Raw genomic sequence first — 21,563 nt, 5'->3', positions numbered from 1 at the left:
TACTATTGGATTCAGATCCGGTGCCTGGGAAGGCCACTAAAGAACATTGAGCTAATTGTCTTCTTCATGAAACCAGTTTGAGATGACTTTTGCTTTGTGACATGGTGCCTTATCATGCTGGAAGTAGCCATTAGAAGATGGGTACCATGGGATGCGCATGGTCAGCAACAATACTCAAATAGGCTGTGGCATTAAAACGATGACTGATTTGTATTAACGGAAGTGTGCCAAGAAAACATTTGCACACCATTACCCCACCGCCACCAGCCAGAACTGTTGACACAAGGCAGGTTGGGTCCACGGATTCATGCTGTTGGTGCAAAATTCTGACCCTACCATCTGTACGCCTCAGCAGAGATTGAATCGAGATTCATCAGACCAGGCTACGTTTTTCCAGTCCTCAACTATCCAGTTTTGGTGAGCCTGCAGACTCAACTTTCTGTTCTTGGCTGACAGAAGTGGGACCTGACATGTTCGACATGTTGTGCATTCTGAGATCCTTTTCTGCTTGCCACAGTTGTACATAGTTATTTGAGTTACCGTCGCCTTTCTGTCAGCTCGAACCAGTCTGGCCATTCTCTGTTGACCACTCTCATCAACAAGGTGTCCGCAAAATTGGTGCTCACGGGATGTTCGGATGTTTTTGGATCATTCTGAGTAAACTTTATTGACTGTTGTGCATGAAAATCCCAAGACATCAGAGTTACAGAAATACTCAAACCCGCCCACATATGGCACCAACAATCATGCCATGGTCGAATCACTGAGATCACATTTTTCCCCATTCTGATAGTTGATGTGAACATGAACTGAATCTCCTGACCCGTATCTGCTTGTTTTTATGCATTGCACTGCTGCCACATGATTAACTGCTGCCACACTATAATCATATGAATAAGTAGGTGTAGAGGTGTTCCTAATACAGTGCTCAGTGAGCGTATGTACATTGAGACCCAGGGGGATGTACTAGCAGAGTCAGGAGAGTTCAGCCTTGTGACTGGGCTGAACTGGAGAAAGGTGATAGAGATTGTTTATTAAAGGTCCCATATTGTGGAAAATTACATTTCCTTTGCTATGTGGATTATAAAGGAAATGTAGGTGATATCAAAACACTGTGAAAGTATCAAAATGCACTGTCCCCAAATAAATCCACACAATCCGTTTGACAAAAATGTGCATTTTAATTTGCCGTTAGGACATTACAACAATACACTCATTTGCTTCAGCACAGCCTGCAGCCAGAACAAATCCAAGCAATTGGCACAGACAGCCAATCAGAACACAGATTCAACTAAAACAGCCTGTGCTTGGTAAAGCTCATGAGAATGTAAGACACTGGAAATGTGTATAATTTTGGATGTGTATAAAGTTTAAGAGGGGAGTAACTAAAGGACATGAATGATCAATGAACCGGGAGGTGGAATGCTAGTCCACAGAAGCCAGAATCCACAACAGGGAGTGAAAATGGGCAGCAATGAAGGTCCAGTAAGAAGCAGAATGTCAGGCAGGGTAAGAAAACATGGACCCGCAGAGAGAGAGTATATTAAATCCACGCACTTCAAAAAGCACCAGCTCCAGGAACAAGAAAATACAACCGGCAGGTCAAAATGGAGAAAACTGAGACTTAGCCACTATGAAGATGACTAGCAGCCAATCAGCTTGGAGAAAGACTAAACACAGATTCATGTAAGAGCCAGGGAGATCAGGGCTGTAGGAGGGAGGATTTTAAGATTTTAAAAGGTTATAGAAATGCTGATGAAATAGAAGGGTAGACTAGAAGGATAGACTATTCAAGCAAATAGACAAAGCAAAGTTCATATGCAAAATGCAATTAGTAGGCTATGCCACTCGCTGATTGTGTAATTGGGCAGTCTTTGAACAAACCAGCATACCCTTTTCAGGCCGAAATGTATATACATAACTTAACATAATGGCGAAAACAGGCCATTCAGCCCAGCTATGCTTGCCTTTTCCTAATGCTAAAGTGTACCTACTGCCTAAGAGTTGCATAATATCTAGCACCGTATCACCGTCTTGAAAACCACCAGGGTTTCTGCCTCTACATGTCCTGGCAAGCAATTCCACCCATTGACCACTCACTCACAGTGAAAAACCCACTCTGAATAATCACCTGTAGTTCACATTCTAAATTTAGAAGCCTTCCAATCCCCCTAATTCTCCTTTTCCTAAGCTTAAAGGGATTAAGCATTTTAGGTCTTTCCTTATAACTTTTATCAATCTGGATCAATCTGGCTGCCCTTCTATGAACCTTTTCCAGCGCCTCTATATCTTTCTTATAGTGCAGTCCCCAGAACTGCACAGTGTGGTATTGTATAAAACTGACCCTTAGTGTCCTTGGAAGCCATTATGCTGTGTCCCTTTTCAGTTTATGATGCCAGCTGCATTTTACTTTTTTACCATCAGCTCACTCCAGTATAGAGGAACAGGAGCATATTCTAGTGTAGGCTCCATTTATACACGTATTTCTGTGAACTAATTATCCTTTCTGTCAGTACAAAATGCTGAATTTTCAGTACTTTCTGCTGTTCGGCACTGTCATGACCCCTCCTTCCTCTCTAAAGCTCTATAAAGGGATGACTCTAAATGGGTTCTCGGGGACAATAAGTATCCAATTATGCAGTGTCCTGCTGGGCTTTCTGCCACAGCCGGCACTGTTTCTACTAATTGACCTTTTTAAGCCACTTTAGCGAAACTAATGGATATTGTGTTCTTTTTTTAGAACTGTGGCGTTGCTGAATTTATGATTGTGTTAATGACTCTTTACATCACGCATATGAAGAACCTTTTCTTTGCGATCACTGTTTGATGTCGCCGCAGGACTGTGACCGGCCAGGAAGAGCCTGTCTAACAATCACGTGTGTGTTGAGCTCGCAAGCAAAAGAGGAAGCCATTAGCATAGATCTGCAAATCCTCTTAAACACAGAGATATTGAAGAGGGTAAGTGACTTGTGACCCACCGCCCCAGGGACCTGTCCTATGAGCCAGTTTCTGTTTAAAAGTACTTCTGTGTAACCTTGTGACAGAACCTACAGTTCTCAGTATATATTATTTTATATGAGACTGTATATGCACCATATCACTATTTGCTCTCTTTCATGTAATTTAGCCTTTAAATGAGACAAGTATGTCTGACAAAAAATCTTCTTTGTCTGATAAAAATTATTTTCAACAGAATTAGCTTTTCTTCATTTCTGGGGTGGCGCATTTCCAAGGAATTACAGCTCCTCTTCCATCAGCTACCTAAAGCAATCTGATATTTATGCTAGTGCTTTGGGTATTTGTCACACATTAATACCTGTATAATGTACAAAATCAGTCACAAACAGTGGTTACTGAAACAGTCCACCTGACTGTGAACACAGACACATTGGGACATACTTTTTTACTTTTTGGAGAATTTCTATGACTTAGTAGGCTTAAATCTCTGGCCAGTTATTATTTGCAATGTGTGTAATGTGCTTTGAACAATTCTGTATTTAACAATACAGTATACAGTATTTTGATGATGTATAATAATAATAATAATAATAATAATAATAATAATAATGGTACTCAAAGACAAAGATGCTTTACATAAAAAGACAGTGACACAATGATTAAAATACAATTAAATGGCAAAAATTCAATCAAAGTATAAACAAAGACATTAAATCAGACATTAAAAGCTGCTTCAAAAAGGTGAGTTTTGAGGGATTTTTTAAATATGATCAGAGCTAGTGTGGCTGAATTATAATTTTGTCTTATGTGTATGTCACATTTATATTCAGCAGAGGGTTTTCTCATAGAAAATGTGTGTGTGTGTTTGATTCCCTCTGGATTCCACAGGACAGTTCGTCAGTAATCCAGTTTGTGACAAGAGGAAGTGTTCGTGTGGACAGCAGGGCAATGGAGGTAGTCGGAGGCCTATCAGAGGAGACAGCTGTGAGTGACTCCTCCCCCTTCATTTGTTCTCTCTTCCCCCACTTTGACATCAAGGTCTAGCTTACTGAAGCTTAATGATGCAAAGCCTGCAAATTGGCAAGAAGGATCAGTTCTCATCAATAAACATTCTTATGTTCCTAAAAGAGAATTTACCAATGCCAAAAATACCAGTTCCAGTCCAAGTACACAGTACAGTTCCCACAAACTGTCAGCAGGCAGTCTGTTCATGTTATCGCACATCTTGGGCCTGGAAAAATAACTGGGTTGTTATTTTGCATGTATTTCAGTCCTCCATGACCAGAAGTCAATAGAGCCTCTATTTCAAGCCACGAGTCAAACAACTGTGGCAATTGTCTCTGTTTATCATTCAGATGCTACTTAATCAGGTGAATGAGAAGAATGGCAGAGAAATATTTATATTCATTCACACATGAACATACTCAGTGTAATGTTGTAGATAGTATTTAAGTTGTTTAATAAATTGAAATGTCCAAATACTCAACCTTGGATACTTTAGAAGACATGGAGTTACTTAAGAATGAAAAGTTCAGCCCTGGAATTATACTCACCCGACTCATTGAAGCCCTAACAAGTAAATCACCTGGGTCTGGGCAATCATATTTATATGTAATATGTAAGTAACATAGAATAATCCAAAAAAGTTCCCAAACTTTTGCACAGGGCCCTTTTCCTTTAAAAAAAACAAAAACATAAACAGTAAAAAAATAAAATATAAAGCAATCTTGCTTTAAAATGTGAAGAAATTGCTATTTCATGTTTAACTCCATACAGTTTAGAGTTCAGGTTTGCTTTCGATCACATACAGATTCATTGTAACAGACATTTAAACCAAGGGTGCCCAAATTTTTGCAGCCCATGGTAAAATGGTCAGCTATAAGAAAATGCATTGCAATGCGACATAGTTACTCACACTACTGATTAAAACTGACATACTTGGTGTACAGGGGCCAGAGAGCCACAAGCAAGACATCAAGCAAAACCAATTTTCCCAACTCGGAAGGAACCAGAGACAGCCCTGCTCTGCAAAATCATGTATTTCCAATGACCCTCAGGCCTGATATCCTATCTAGCCAGATAAACACATTTACAGATGGACCCATCTAATGATAATCGGCAGCTAGACTGAGAAAGCACCAGATGATGTTTATTACTCTCCCCAAATGGTTGTCTGTGGGGGGTGTGTAACAGAGAGGGCAAACAATAGGCTTACACACATGTCTCTTGAGGAGGGTGAATGGTGGGAAATACAAGGCCGCACACACACAGGATGTTGGATTCACGACTCTTACAGGTCTTAAAACAGGACAACCCAAATTCTCACCATAAATCTGCAAAAGTCAGTAGCTGTCTGCATGTGAATTGTGAAGTCATGACACAAACATGCTAGCTGGTCATACACATTATGCTGTTGCTATCATGATAGAATGGCATACAGCTAGAAAAACACAGTGACGTTGCTTCAACAAATGTAGGAACACACTGGGAGCATTTCTTTGGAATCACGCTTGCTTTCTATAAAACTGCTTGGTGGAATTTCAATTGTAAATTGACATTATTCTGATATTACTCATTACATATGGAAAGAGATTTTAGGAAAAATGTTTACACAGATGTATGAAGAATATTTGCTTTGTATATGTTCGCAACTTTTTTTTTACAATTAACATGTTTTTGTTGAGGCGGCACGGATGGTGCAGTGGGTAGCACTGCCGCCTCACAGCAAGGAGGTCCTGGGTTCAAATCCCCGTCAGCCAGGGCCTCTCTGTGTGGAGTTTGCATGTTCTCCCCGTGTCTGCGTGGGTTTCCTCTGGGTACTCTGGTTTCCTCCCACAGTCCAAAGACATGCAGGTTAGGCTGATTGGAGAGTCTAAATTACCCATAGGTATGAGTGTGTGAGTGAATGGTGTGTGTGCCCTGCGATGGACTGGCGACCTGTCCAGGGTGTATTCCTGCCTTTCGCCCAATGTATGCTGGGATAGGCTCCAGCCCCCCTGCGACCCTGTTCAGGATAAGCGGGTTAAGATAATGGATGGCTGGATGGCTGTTTTTGTTGAGATGTGATATCCAGCTTGCCACTGATACTGAAGCCGGTTGAGTCAAACATTTGAGGCTGTGGGGAACTGGAGCCTCACTTTGGCCACAAAACAAACAATATTCAGTCTGGTTCTGATCCCCTGTAATGATCTGCAAAAGTCTTTAGGGAGCTTAAAGTTGGCCAGGATGAATGGCATTTTGAGCAAACTCAGCATAATTGGTGAGTGCGTAAGTTATGCTGCATTTTTCATCGCGCTCTGATATCTAAATACTGATATATGGACCCCTTTGTAATTGATGTAGTCTACATCAGGGGTCTTCATTCCGCAGGGTGTGCTGACTTTCGTTGGCACTTCATTGGTCAATGAAAGCAGTTGATTACACAGTTAACTCACGTCACCAGGTTTCATCGGTCTGAATTGGTTGCTATTAAGACATAAACAAAAACCAAGCAACCCTGCGGCTCTCCAGGGCCAGGAATGAAGATCACTGGTCTAATATAGATTATATTACGGATTTATATTACGGACAGTCAGGGATGGAAAAAGTATCCATACTATGGTGGCACTTCTTCACCAGCACTAGTGATGAAATTAAATATACTGTACTTCAGCTGGTGTCTAATTGAGTGTTGCACAATGAGCAATCAGAATGTGTGTGGGCGGGTTCTTTAAACATTGATATGGGTTTGATAGGCTGTTAAAATAGGGATTGATATTTTGGCCAGAGAAAAAAAAAAGTTTGAAGTTGGGCTTCAAACTTTGGTGTAAATTAAAAATGTAAGGAGTAAAAAAAATTATCTGAAATGTAATTGAGTGAAAATACAAGTATACAAACTTAAAAACATTCAAGTAAAGTACAAATCCCCCGAAATAGTACTTAAGTACAGTAACAAAGTACAATTGCCCAGTACTCTCCACCCCATGATTTCCATTGTATATTATATTGGAAATCATGATTTATAGTGAGCTTTGTGGTTCATTAAAACATAACTCAGTCATTGTCTAGAGTATTGGTTCCCAATCTTGGTCCTGAGGACCCCCTGTGTATGCTGGCTTTCATTCCAACCATAAGCAAACCCAGAATTGTTAATTGTCAGTTCTTCTTATTTTTCTTAATTAGGAGCTTTTCGGGTTTAGAGTTAATGAAATTTACTGATTAGGTCTATTTAATTAAATTAAAACAAAAGGTAACAAAGTTATATACCTGATCAAATTAAAGACTGAAGTGAATTAATAGGCTCCTAATTGGTGAAATTGTGGACACATGGCCACGAAAACGAACCATTAGGAAGATAATGAAGAATTAAAAAACAAAGGAAATGATAATCAGCCAAAATATATAAAAACGTACACACATGTTCAGCAACCTAATTAGAAGCCTATTGATTTACCTCGGTCTTTCATTTCAGTAAAATAATGATTTTATCTTTTATGAAATTGATTGAAATACAGCACAATAAGCAGAATTTGAACATTCTTTTGAACATCTCATTAAAATTCTGGTATTGCAATCAGCATACACAGGACAGGACAGGACGGAGAATGGTGTTTGACCATAAGAGTAGCCCAGCTGTAAAAGTGATGGTATCCTATGCTATATTTCATGGTACATGCATATGTTGAAGCAATAGGCTTTTGTAAACAATGAGAGGAGTTAAGTGTGTTGAACGACCGTATATATGTACGTAGCTGCCCTCTGGTGGCCATGGTAATCTTAGCCAACAAACATGGCTGCCAGCTGGGGTGAAGTCATACCACTGCAGCATATTGGGGAAATGAAATGTGCATGTGTAGCTTAGCAAAGTACTCTTTCTGACCCACTGTGCCAATGTCAGGCTTTACCTGCATTTTAATGGAGAACTTTAAGTGTCAACATTCTCTTACTCAGCATTCAAACCCTCTACCAGTTGGTCCATTGCTTTACCACTCTACTTGATCATGCCCTATTATGTGGTTTACTACAAGCTTGTAAATGAACACCTAAAATTCTATCAATAAACATACTGCTCATAATGGCATTGTTTCACATATTGGTGGAGGAAAGATATTAAATGTGATTGTTTCGACTTCATTCCAAGGCTGCTTTTAGATATCATGATTTAGTGGCTTATGTGAGAAAGCAGCTGAGATTTATCCATAAAATACCTGCTGGTGCTCCTTGCAGGCCCAGTGCTCTGACAAGCATCTGCAAGTTATCTGGCGTGGGGGAGTGCTGGGGAGTTCCTATTTAGCCTCACTGTGATCTGCAGTGATAGGAGTTCCTGTTTAGCTTCACTGTGATCTGAAGTTGTAGGTACACTCAGTTAGCACTTGATTAGTATTTATTAGACTTATTTTTAGATGTATTGGTCTTCTGCTGCTGTAAACTATCCACTTAGAAGTTGTGTTCAGAGATGCTCTTCTGCCTACTACTGTTGTAATGCATTATTATTTGCATTACTGCCAGCTTCCTGTCAGCTTCTACCAGTTCGGCCCTTCCCCTCTGATCTCTCTCATAAGCAATGCGTTTTTGCCCACAGAACTGCTGCTCACTGGATGTTTTTTGTTTTTCACACCATTCTCTGTAAACTCTAGAGACTGTTGTGTGTGAAAATCCCTGGAGATTAGCAATTTCTGCATTTTTTACATTTTTACATTTTAGTCATTTGGCAGACGCTTTTAATCCAAAGCGACTTACAAGTGCATAGGTTCTACCATATCTACCATTTCTGCGATACTCAAACCACCCTGTCAGCCACCAACAATCATTCCACGGTCAAAGTCACTTAGATCACATTTCTTCCCTTTTCTGACATTTGGCCTGAAAAACAGCTGAACCTCTTGACCATGTCTGCATGCTTTCAAGCATTTAGTTGCTGCCACATGATTGGCTGATGAAATAATTGCATTAATAAGCTGGTGTACAGGTCTACCTAATAAAGTGATCACTGAGTGTATATTATAATATTGGGCAATCACACTGCCAGATGGTTTCTTTACAGACTCATGCTGCTATACATTTGGGTTAAATGGCTGAGAGGCGACTGCACTCTAAAAACATGTACAGTGCAGTCCGTATGTATTTGGACAGTTGGTACAATTTATCTTCTTTTGCCTCTGCACCCCAGCACATTGGATTTGCAGTGTGAGGACAAAGTGCAGACTATTTACATCCATATCGGGTGAATCACATCGCTTTTTATACATAGTCCCCCCCCATTTTAGGGGACCAAAAGTAATTGGATGTTTGGCTTCAGGTGTATTCAATCACTTCCTTGGTGCAGGGATAAGAAAGATTTCAGTATCTAGTCACGATTTTAGGCTTTTCATTGCCTTTGGAGATTTATTTTGGAAAGTCTGTTGTTTATCCTCAGTACAGCCTCGATACAAAAACAGTCAGATACTGCTTTCTTATTTCTCACCCTCATAATGGCTTCCTTGACTGCCATTGGTACAACTCATGTTGACAAACATCAATAACAGACCCCAAAGGCAATCAAACGCCTAGAATCAAGACTAGATACTGAATGCTTTCTTATAGATGTACTATGGACACTATTGAATACACCTGACTGTTCAAAAGCAGCGGAGAAGCCAATCGTCCAATTACTATTGGTCCCCTAAATGGGGGGAGGACTATGCATAAAAAGGCACCTAATTCCTGTACGTATCACCCGATATGGATGTAAATACCCTTACATTAAAGGGGACAGTGCACTTTAACCTGCACATTTATTGTTTCGTTTCAAATCCAGTGTTCTGGAGTACAGAGGCAACAGAAATTCACATATCATGTTCTTATTTACATTTAAATATTCACAGTATAGTGGGTGCAATACAGCTGGAATTTGTTGGCAGGCAGTTAGTGTTCAGTGCCATACTTGTCTATTAGATGGTTGCCTTCTATGAGGTACTGTATTTGAATGAATAAAAGATGGCATATGGCTTTGATTCTTCTTAACAAAATGAAATAATAGATAGGAATGAAGAATGCAGTGAGACCATGTGCTGCAGTCTGCAGGGGGGTCTGCTCTAAACCCCCCATGTGGCCAATGCTTTATTCCTCGCCCAGAGCGCTTTCTGCACTGTGATCCCATCCCTACATGTAACCCTCTCTGCTTTCCTCCTGTAAATCATAGAGAGGATGGAATGTCCACTCCTTTAAGAAAATGGACCAAGGAACTCCAATATGATGTAGAATGTTAGATGGACTGTGTTTCTGCAAATGCATTTGTGGATGCCATACATGTATGTTGAAGTAAATGGTTTTCAATTTGGATTACCTTTGTCACAGTAGACCAATTTCAATATATGACCGCCTGTCTGGCGGTAGATAGATTTGAATATAGATGCCATGTGTTGCAGTAAGTGCCTTTGGATAGGGATGTACTTTGTTGCAGAAGATATATTTAAAAGTGGATGTACTGTGTTGCAGTAGGTATGTTTAAATGTGGATGTACTGTGTTGCAGTAGGTATGTTTAAATGTGGATGCCCTGTGTTGCAGTAGATTTTAATGTTTAAATGTGGATGTACAGTTTGTCTACATGTTGTAGTAGATTCATGTAAATATTCTGCATTGCTGTTCATGAGATCTGAAAGTAGACGCCCTTTGTTGCAGGTTGTTTTTGAGGCTCTGCACAGCCAGGAGCCCAGGGGGTATGTGGTGGGTTGGATCATCGCCATTAGCCTCCTGGTGGGAATCCTCATCTTCCTGCTGCTGGCAGTGCTGCTCTGGAAGGTAAATATGTTCCACCCATATCCGTCCCTAACCTCCCATAACCACTCTAACTTCCAGACTTGTATAAAGGGGTGCCCCCTTGCCTGGTTTGTGCCTATTTCACATTAAACTGAATTTAACATGATTACTGAAATGGAATGTGAAGAACTGGCTAAGATACAGTAACTTATAGATAAGCATAGTTACATGCTGCTTTTTTCAAAGCCTCATAAAAAACCTGAAACATCACTGCTGTGTACTTTTCTTTTACAAAAATATGTATGTATAATACAGTATGTACTATGAAAAAAGTTAACATTTTTAATATATTTAAAATAAGAATTAATTTTAGTAACTAAAATAACTTTACATGCGGGCAGCTTCAACGTATCTCTCAGTAATTTACCCCAATCCATGCCACACCATGCAGCTTCAGCAGCTATAGCACTGTTTTCCATTATGACACACAAAGGAACACCACACTGCTATCACTGACCCGAATGGCCAAATTCAAATGGGAATCATGCTGATCCCTCTTTCCTGTTCCTGCATTCTCTTGGAATGCCACAGCCCCCAGGAATGTTTGTCCTGAACTACTTTTTCTTCTTAAAGTCCTTGGAGCTTGCCAAAATAAATGCATGTAAGCAGTGGCGGCTGGTATAAATGGACTAAGCCCTCCCTATCTTTTGAAGAAAAAAAACTATGTTTTAAAAAATTACCCTTGTATAGGTCTCGTTTGTCATCTTATTTCATGTCAATAAATGAATTGAAGCGGTTTAGTTTGAATTATGGTGAAACCAAGAACAACAGCACCATCTAATGGTCGTAAGACCAATGACCAATATTTTAGCTACAGGGCTACTCAGCCCATATAGCTAATTGTAACTCTGTATAGAGACATAATGAACTTGTAATGAAAAACCCACTCACTATCACAAATTGTGGATTGTATTCAATTTTGTGGATGGCACAAGTTAGCTTTGAGATGGGTAGGATGAAACTACCACATCATTATATGTTTCTAGACTTGGTTGACCAAATCTCTTTTCGAGATTGCCGGTTAGCCGATCAGTTGAAACATTAAGTTACACGTCATAGACAAGTCAAAATTAGCTGCTTGACAGTATGTTCCCTCTTTTGTGCACCTACTATAGTAAGGCTTGGGTTCATAGTCGTGCTCTAACAGCGTAGGGGCCTATATTGTAGTTCTGTATCTCAAGTGGTAGCACATGGCACTAACACTGCCACAGTTATGGATTCAATTCCCACTGGTGCCAGCCATCCTGAAAAATGTATGAGCTCATGGTATAAGTGTATTCATCAAATAGCATATATTTGAATGACATATTTTCAAATGAAATACTGGAGCGTGAGATATGGATAGGTATTATACTTTTAGTTTTTATCCTCCCCACCCAGTACCACCACCAGCCACCCCTGCATGTATGGGTATTCTGTGGATACCGCTGAGGGCTCTGTGCAGCATTGCAGGGACTGCATTAGGCCAGCAATGCGTTCTGCAGGAAATGCCTGAGGAGGCATAAACAAAATATTGTAGTTTTAGGGAATGTGCGTCTTTCCTCATAATGTTCCTTTTGTTTTTCGCTCACTGTTTGACAAAACTAATGACAAACCTTCACAAATAACTATTCACTTATTATAATTATCCTAATTTCAGTATTTAATTAAGTAATTTACTGCAAGACTGCAAAGCATTATTGGTGTAAACATTATGCTCCATGCAGAATACATAATGCATATTTGATGTAGACTGTAGATTTGAACAGCCAAATGCAAGCATAGCAGCTGGTCTAAGTACTACTTCCTACAGTTCCCGAAAGGTAAATAATGTAATGTGACCATTCTCTTCTTGTGTTGATCCTGCTGGTGTTGGGTGTTTGCTTTAAGCGGATTTTTGGACAGTTCTGAATGAAAATCTTCCAATCTGCACTGTAGTATTAATGGAATCTCTGACCCCAGAGACAGGCAGTACAAAACTGTTGGTTGTTTGTACAAGTAAAAAAACGATTAATGTAGAAAATACTTTATTCACCAGAAGTTCAGCAAACTGCATGTAATAGCTTTTCTCATTCTCTGAAGGTGCACTGGATTACATTATCTGAAGATGTACTTAATGACTTTCCTTTCTCCGTAGGCATATTTATTCACTCTTCTTTTTCTCTGTCGATGTACATACTCACTATTCTTTTATTGTAGATGGGTTTCTTCCGCCGGCGGTACAAAGAAATAATCGAGGCAGAGAAGAACAGGAAGGACAGTGACGAGAGTTGGGATTGGGTCCAGAAGAGCCAATGAGTCAGCTGCTGTCTTCTCCACGCTGCCACGCGAGGCCTGTGCCATCAGGAAATGGGATTAAACTCTTCAGTCTTCCATATGTGGAAGAAAAGAATCTTCTCCAGATTTTTCGGAGGCATGACACTTTTGGGGGGGTATGGGATATGAGGAGCTAACGTTTGGAATCTGTTCCTGAGGTAGTGTCTGACCTGCAGTCATGTGACCTATGGTCACGTGACATGCGCAGAGGAACTTTGCTCATCCTGTTGGAACTGAACCTACCTCTTGAAGGAAAGTCTTCCAAGGAAGGATGCTGAGATCATGGGAAAAAACCCTCAGGGCACTGAATGTTTGGTTTGCGAATTTATTTTTTATACATATATGCTTTTTTTGTATTGAACACAGCTTCAAGAAATGTTTTATTTGAAAATTCTGAATGACATATATAATGTTTTCTTTAAAGCACTGATGACTGTAAGCCAAAGAATGATGGCATGTTACACAGAGGAGAGAGAATGACTGCGTTCCAGAGTGAAAGAGCCATCCGTTACGCCCTGCCTCTCTGTGATGATAGTGCACCAGCAAGAGCAACACTGTATAAGCCATGTAACTCCATTTTACCTGTTACCTCCTGGGCCATGTGTACATGCACATACACATTCATCTGCAGAGTTCCAAAGCCTTTTTCATTACCTGAATGCCACCTTGAAATGTATGATATGTAAGTTTGTTTTAGTGACCTGTTTTGCCATACCATTGTGTCCCACAATTAGTTCTATTTTGATGCCAAAAAATGGTGTTGCAATTGGTGCAACTAAGATTTTGGTACATATTGTGGTGAAGTTGGCTTATTGGAGCTGTCATTTAGAGGTTCTGAATAGCAATACATATAGCGCTGTAAGTTGTTAATGGTGTTACCATTGAAAACAAACTTCTGTGAATTGCTATTTATACCAAGCACAAACAAATGTTTAATAACCAAACACTTGACTAGGAGCAAAAGTAAAAATAGCCATTGGATATGTTGGGAATGTCTATGGACAGATGCTTCTATCATAATATCATAATGATACTATATTAAACAGACCCACTTTCTCAGAGGTATAATTAAATAAATGGAGCATACTGATACTAAGGGAAGGTATAAAGTTGAATCAACACAGAGACACAGCCTTGCAGACAGTCCAAATCCACTCCCAAGGTCAAGTGATACTCCTGAGATTTTTATACATGGTGATACCCAAACAAACTGTTTTGTTTCAAATTATTTGTTCTATTAATAGTTCTGGGTAGTATCTGCTTGTGGTAATGGATGAAACACTATACGTTACAGATTGTGTTCAAGGGCTAAGATCTACTAAAACCTAAACTCTTAAGTATCATCATATTTAAACATGACAGAGTGAGTAAAAGACCAAACTTTACGTAAGATGTGTCATGGCTGACTCTTCTGTGTAGGGTTATTGTATTTTCTTACCTGTTTGCTGTAAGGGTGATGGGGGTTGCATTACTGAGTAGTGCCATTGAAGAGGATTTTTAGGGGATCCATTTTATCAATGTTCAGATGGACTGCATTGCAAAAGACCACATAACACACCAACTCATCCTTCAGAGGAATAGCTCTCTGAACTGGGGGCTGCTGGAGACAATTACAGCCCATTAAGGTGTTCATACACACAAGTTAAACACAGCAAGTCTTTCATCTTTTAATGTGCAAATGTTTGAAGTCTTCAGGATGCATATCAAGTGGTTGGACAGGGCAGGTGGTACATAGTGATTCTGCCCACAGTTATGAAGAACTGTGTGGGTCCATGGTTGGAACAGTTCCAATGTAAGGAGTTGATGAATTCAAAGGCCCACCAAAGAAATTTACTGTGGTTTAAAGCCTGTATTAAATATTCTTAAAAATAAATTAGCAGGCATAGCACTGTATAACAGCATGACTTAAATTATTAAACTTTTCATTAAAACAGAGCAGAACAGAACATGAAAGTGTAATTAGGGATTTTAAGCAGAAACATTTTAGAAGGCCTATACCTACATTGACTTGGACACCCGGTTTTAAGCTTACTTGTGCCTGTGTTTGCCACCTGTGTTTGTATCCATAACATATGGCCGAATGTCACGTTTCGAATCCTGATTACAATATAATTGTCAACAGACAAACAGTTGGCTAAAATGCTGCTAATTTAAATAAGCATCATTTCATATTTAATATTTTATTAGTGCATTCTGCATTCAGCTATTCAATGCCTCTCTCTTTTGGACAGCACACCCAGTGAGCACTTTATTAGGTAGACATGTAGACTAGCTTGTTAACTAAAATATTCAATCAGCCAATCATGTGGCAGCAACTAAATGCATAAAAGCATGCAGACGTGGTCAAGAGGTTCAAGAGGTTTGGTGTTTTTCAGACCAAATGTCAGAATAGGGAAAAAGTGTTGTTAATGAGAGAAGTCAGAGGAGAAGGGCCAGACTGGTCAAAGCTGACAGTCACGCAAATAACCATGCATTACAACAGTGGTATGCAGACGAACATCTCTGAACACACAACATGTCACAATATGTCTAATAAATACCTAATAAAGTGCTCTCTGAATGTAGATACATGCACATGAACATCTTCCCATTGACTTTTCCAGCAGTCGCCATCAGACCAGCAGCAGGCACAAAACATATAATCACAGAACACTGTATTTGGTGAGGTGTAAGCTATGTTATATACTTTTTGGTTATATAGAAGCAATACATGGCTGAATTGGTATACTATTGTTTAGAAATTGTTATTTAGCAAGTAAATTGGGACAGAAAGATAATTAATTTAACTTCAGATGAGTTTTAGGATTGGTTTTGCCATGGAAACACAGAATATACTGTGACATTTCATATGTGGCCCCTGATAGAATAATCCTTGAGAATCTTTTTAATGCAAAGATGAAAAGGTGATATTAGATGACCATTTATACTCTTTTGTTTAGCATAAAAATGCAAATAGTACACAATTTACCAAATCTAAACAGAACAACATGTTTACTGAAATTATGTTTAATTGAAATAAAGTGGTTATAATTTAAGATTTCTTCTTTTGTTGTTACACAACCTGGCCAGATTGCGGATACCTACATTGTTTCATGGAAACTACCTAAAGCACATATCTCTGAAGTTCTTGCTTTAAGTAATAAAAAATCACAATACACAAATAGTAATAAAAAGTGCACATTTCCTGTTCTTGTGTAGGTTGCTTCCTTTTGACCTGGATTAGCCAGAGGCCCTCATCATTTTTTTGTTATATTTCAATTTTAGTAATTATGTCTAGAGCTTTTTCTTCTTTTGCCATGGCAGATGCCCATTTACTGCTTATTTCAGTACAAGGTGACATGTACAGTGCTGGACAATCGAAATCAAAACAATTACGTGACACTGCTGAAATTAATCCAATAGAAAAATAACCATATTAACAGCTCACATCCAATATAATATAGTCAACATATTCCTTTTTTTTAACCAGTCAGGAGCTGCCATTTAATACAGTAATAAATATACATTAATTTAGTTTAGTATAATTTAATTGCATTGAGGTTTTTTTGACAGTGGATTTTCTATTGTCAAATATAAGGACCTTTTTTTGTATATACAAATATTCAAATTGATTGAAAATTGAGTGTCAAAATGATCCATGTAGGATACAACACAAACACAGTGGAAAGAAATGTGATATAGTGTGTAAGAAGCTGTGTCAAATGGACCCTTTTGATTTTGCTTTTGTTTACCTACTATATATATATATATGCCGTTGGATGGTGCAGTGGGTAGCACTGCCGCCTCACAGCAAGGAGGTCCTGGGTTCGAATCCCCGTCGGCCGGGGCCTCTCTGTGTGGAGTTTGCATGTTCTCCCCGTGTCTGCGTGGGTTTCCTCCGGGAACTCCGGTTTCCTCCCACAGTCCAAAGACATGCAGTTTAGGCTGATTGGAGAGTCTAAATTGCCCATAGGTGTGAGTGTGTGAGTGAATGGTGTGTGTGCCCTGCGATGGACTGGCGACCTGTCCAGGGTGTATTCCTGCCTTTCGCCCAATGTATGCTGGGATAGGCTCCAGCCCCCCTGCGACCCTGTTCAGGATAAGCGGGTTAAGATAATGGATGGATGGATGGATATATGCCGTTGGGCTTATAGACGTGTTACCCATTTTAAAAGATCAGCAGGAAAAGGGACTCCAAATGCTTTGTTGTTCTTATAATATCTTGGTTTGATAGATTAAGATAAGGCATTGACATATATGTACGTATATGCTTAAGTTATGGTTTTACTTCCACAAGAATGTATACATTGCCTGTGTAAGCAACAAGATTGTTTGGGGTGTATGGCCTACGAAATATAAACTACAAACTAGTACATACGACATATGTCCATTTTTCAGTAAAAACATTGCTGGCTGGTGGCAACTATAAAATTCACTTTGGTGTTGATATTTCCAGAGTAAAGGTTAGGCAGGGGGCACCATTTTCATCACAGGATATGTCCTGTGCTACAGGATCAGGTTCACTAGCACTGTAGTTAGTAAATATTGCCCACAGACCATTTGACTTGCAACGTCTAACAGTGTGTCTTGGTTAAGATTAAAAGAGTAATGCTTGAACAGTACTTTATAAAAGCACATGTTGGCTGACACTCTTAGCCAAGTCCAATACTATGCTTTTACTTTACTAGGGAAGCTTAGATAAATTAAGTCAAAGTAAATAAACTGTATTTAGGAGGATATGGAAGGCAGAGATATGAGCATGTTGTCATTTTTGTACACAGAAACTGCATGATGTAATGTGCTAAAAATAAGTTGGAGAGAATTGTACTTAACTGTGTGGCCAACTATGTATAAACTAGCACTTCAAAGTTATGATTCGAAACGTGACATTCGGCCATATGTTATGGATACAAACACAGGTGGCAAACACAGGCACAAGTAAGCTTAAAACCGGGTGTCCAAGTCAATGTAGGTATAGGCCTTCTAAAATGTTTCTGCTTAAAATCCCTAATTACACTTTCATGTTCTGTTCTGCTCCGTTTTAATGAAAAGTTTAATAATTTAAGTCATGCTGTTATACAGTGCTATGCCTGCTAATTTATTTTTAAGAATATTTAATACAGGCTTTAAACCACAGTAAATTTCTTTGGTGGGCCTTTGAATTCATCAACTCCTTACATTGGAACTGTTCCAACCATGGACCCACACAGTTCTTCATAACTGTGGGCAGAATCACTATGTACCACCTGCCCTGTCCAACCACTTGATATGCATCCTGAAGACTTCAAACATTTGCACATTAAAAGATGAAAGACTTGCTGTGTTTAACTTGTGTGTATGAACACCTTAATGGGCTGTAATTGTCTCCAGCAGCCCCCAGTTCAGAGAGCTATTCCTCTGAAGGATGAGTTGGTGTGTTATGTGGTCTTTTGCAATGCAGTCCATCTGAACATTGATAAAATGGATCCCCTAAAAATCCTCTTCAATGGCACTACTCAGTAATGCAACCCCCATCACCCTTACAGCAAACAGGTAAGAAAATACAATAACCCTACACAGAAGAGTCAGCCATGACACATCTTACGTAAAGTTTGGTCTTTTACTCACTCTGTCATGTTTAAATATGATGATACTTAAGAGTTTAGGTTTTAGTAGATCTTAGCCCTTGAACACAATCTGTAACGTATAGTGTTTCATCCATTACCACAAGCAGATACTACCCAGAACTATTAATAGAACAAATAATTTGAAACAAAACAGTTTGTTTGGGTATCACCATGTATAAAAATCTCAGGAGTATCACTTGACCTTGGGAGTGGATTTGGACTGTCTGCAAGGCTGTGTCTCTGTGTTGATTCAACTTTATACCTTCCCTTAGTATCAGTATGCTCCATTTATTTAATTATACCTCTGAGAAAGTGGGTCTGTTTAATATAGTATCATTATGATATTATGATAGAAGCATCTGTCCATAGACATTCCCAACATATCCAATGGCTATTTTTACTTTTGCTCCTAGTCAAGTGTTTGGTTATTAAACATTTGTTTGTGCTTGGTATAAATAGCAATTCACAGAAGTTTGTTTTCAATGGTAACACCATTAACAACTTACAGCGCTATATGTATTGCTATTCAGAACCTCTAAATGACAGCTCCAATAAGCCAACTTCACCACAATATGTACCAAAATCTTAGTTGCACCAATTGCAACACCATTTTCATCACAGGATATGTCCTGTGCTACAGGATCAGGTTCACTAGCACTGTAGTTAGTAAATATTGCCCACAGACCATTTGACTTGCAACGTCTAACAGTGTGTCTTGGTTAAGATTAAAAGAGTAATGCTTGAACAGTACTTTATAAAAGCACATGTTGGCTGACACTCTTAGCCAAGTCCAATACTATGCTTTTACTTTACTAGGGAAGCTTAGATAAATTAAGTCAAAGTAAATAAACTGTATTTAGGAGGATATGGAAGGCAGAGATATGAGCATGTTGTCATTTTTGTACACAGAAACTGCATGATGTAATGTGCTAAAAATAAGTTGGAGAGAATTGTACTTAACTGTGTGGCCAACTATGTATAAACTAGCACTTCAAAGTTATGAGACAAGATCCATTTAAGTCAACACGTTGGAATGTCCACAATCAAAAACACTTCCAAAGTTAGTTATTTTACCGAACAGAACTTCTAGGGCTGTTGCAATCTCAGCTGTGTTGAATTACTGAATTTTTAAGTGTTTGTTGTCACCTGTGCATCTATAGATCTAGTTCTCTAGTCAGTCTAGATGAGAAACAGTTGCATTGTGTTAACTGTTATCATCTGTACTATACATTCCATCTCTTTCTCCCATCTCTTTCCTTTTCACTAGTCATGGTGTGTTTCATACCATTTGGTGTGAGTCTTCAGTGCCCTCTTCTCAAACAGTTTCATAAAAATGTTAACCTGTATGTTCTATTGGACAAAAGAGAGTCACTAGGACTAAGCAAGCAAGACTTATTGATAGCACTATTGGGAGGAAATGCCCCTTCACAGTGGAAACAAACATTTTCACTTACCCCAAGATTAAAGACTGCAAGGCTATAAAATGTAAGCAGTAAAATGAGGTTGGGGTAACATGAAGGAGAAACCTAAGATTGTAAAATAATTTGAAAGAAATTATTGGATTTCTGATCTAGGTCAGAGTAATTAATACTCATGAAAAGCCCTGAAACATTTGGTCTGCATTTCATCCGTGTGAGTAATGCTATTACTCATTCTTAATAAATATTCTTGAATCGTGACTGTTTATGAATTTGAATGTATGTGTATGCCATTACCTTTTCTGTGTGGGGACTCAACTAAAGGTTTTCAAAAGTAAATGGCTTCAGTGTTCTATGACAGCCACTTGTACTTGCTATGAAATGAGGATGGGGAAACCTTTTTTTGGGAGTTAAAACTATGTTGCTGTGCCTTTCTTAGCAATATGCTTAACTACTACACTGTGAGAGATGGAGATGCCTGCCTTTCAAAACGTATCCACATTTACAAACCTTTTTATTATCTTGGTTTTTATCATATTGAATTTTTGTTGGATTGTTACAACCAGCAGAAGGCAGAATCTTTTTGGAAATTAATAATCATTTTAATGTTTGAAATGACTTAACTGCTTTGGAAGTGGAAGTAATTTTAAGGGTTCCAAGAAAATGTGTGTATTGAAGATAATGAACTAGAAACCTAATCATTGGTGTAAAATTGGGCACTGTACTCTTCACGACTCAGGCAAAGTCATTTTACTGGTTACCATAGTGCTCAATTTCCTATCGAGCTGGTCTTTCCCTATCAAGTGGTTCATCCACCTGTAGAATATCTTGTATATTTTGATCTGTTAATACCACTGAAACTGCTAGTGCAAAACTGCATCTGAGAGTCTCAACAGCACCTGACCTAACATAGTCCTACTGTAGAAACATGGAAATACTGTGTACAGAGAATGGTGGTGTTGATTTTACCATCATAAAACTACTTGCCCAAACCAGTGAGGTCACATTGGAAATCATGGCCAATCACAAGAACACTGATTGCATTGCTGAACAATGGTAAGGGCAGAACATCAGAGCAAGCTTTACTGTATGATTTGTTTATATAGATTTATATAGATTGGTATATTGTCATCACTATCAATTATTTATGTGGGATTTTATAATGAGTGAACTACTGTCACAGAATATTATTTGTGTTATATATGATCAGTGTATGTATGCTCAAGATTAAATTATAATCATCTATGAATTTAGTATTTTCAAATAAAGGTTTCACAGTGATACACTTGTTTGTATTTGTGTATTTTTGTTTTGCTGGAAGATCAGATAAGTAGGATTGTATTTGCGTTGAAAAATTATTTGATGATGTGTGCTTATTGTTTTACAGTAGTTGAAAATGTGCTGCTCTGTTCCACCTTGTATTGCAGTTTTTATATGGAGAAGCATAAGGTCATGTGAGTTTGTGTAGCTGTTTAATTTTGTGGTGTGGTATTAAGGCATGTTTTACATGCATGTTGGAGTGTGTGTGGG

The 21,563-nt window shown here is 38.8% G+C and overlaps 1 protein-coding gene across 1 annotated transcript in view; it reads left to right on the top strand.

The window, feature by feature from the left end:
- The window catches only part of itga9 (integrin, alpha 9), a 111,328-nt gene extending 95,263 nt beyond the window's left edge, over nucleotides 1-16,065 (top strand). Inside the window, exons 25-28 of the mRNA XM_061245650.1 lie at nucleotides 2,839-2,958; nucleotides 3,847-3,942; nucleotides 10,598-10,717; nucleotides 12,914-16,065. Coding sequence (XP_061101634.1) covers nucleotides 2,839-2,958; nucleotides 3,847-3,942; nucleotides 10,598-10,717; nucleotides 12,914-13,012 — 435 coding nt within the window. The 3' untranslated portion in view covers nucleotides 13,013-16,065. The remainder of the gene's footprint in view (nucleotides 1-2,838; nucleotides 2,959-3,846; nucleotides 3,943-10,597; nucleotides 10,718-12,913) is intronic.
- The last annotated feature ends 5,498 nt before the right edge of the window (nucleotides 16,066-21,563 follow it).

Source organism: Conger conger, chromosome 1 (assembly GCF_963514075.1).
Source record: "Conger conger chromosome 1, fConCon1.1, whole genome shotgun sequence".
NCBI classification, from domain to species: domain Eukaryota; kingdom Metazoa; phylum Chordata; class Actinopteri; order Anguilliformes; family Congridae; genus Conger; species Conger conger.
Note: the sequence above shows the minus strand (reverse complement) of the source record. Positions and strands in the feature narration are given on the sequence as shown.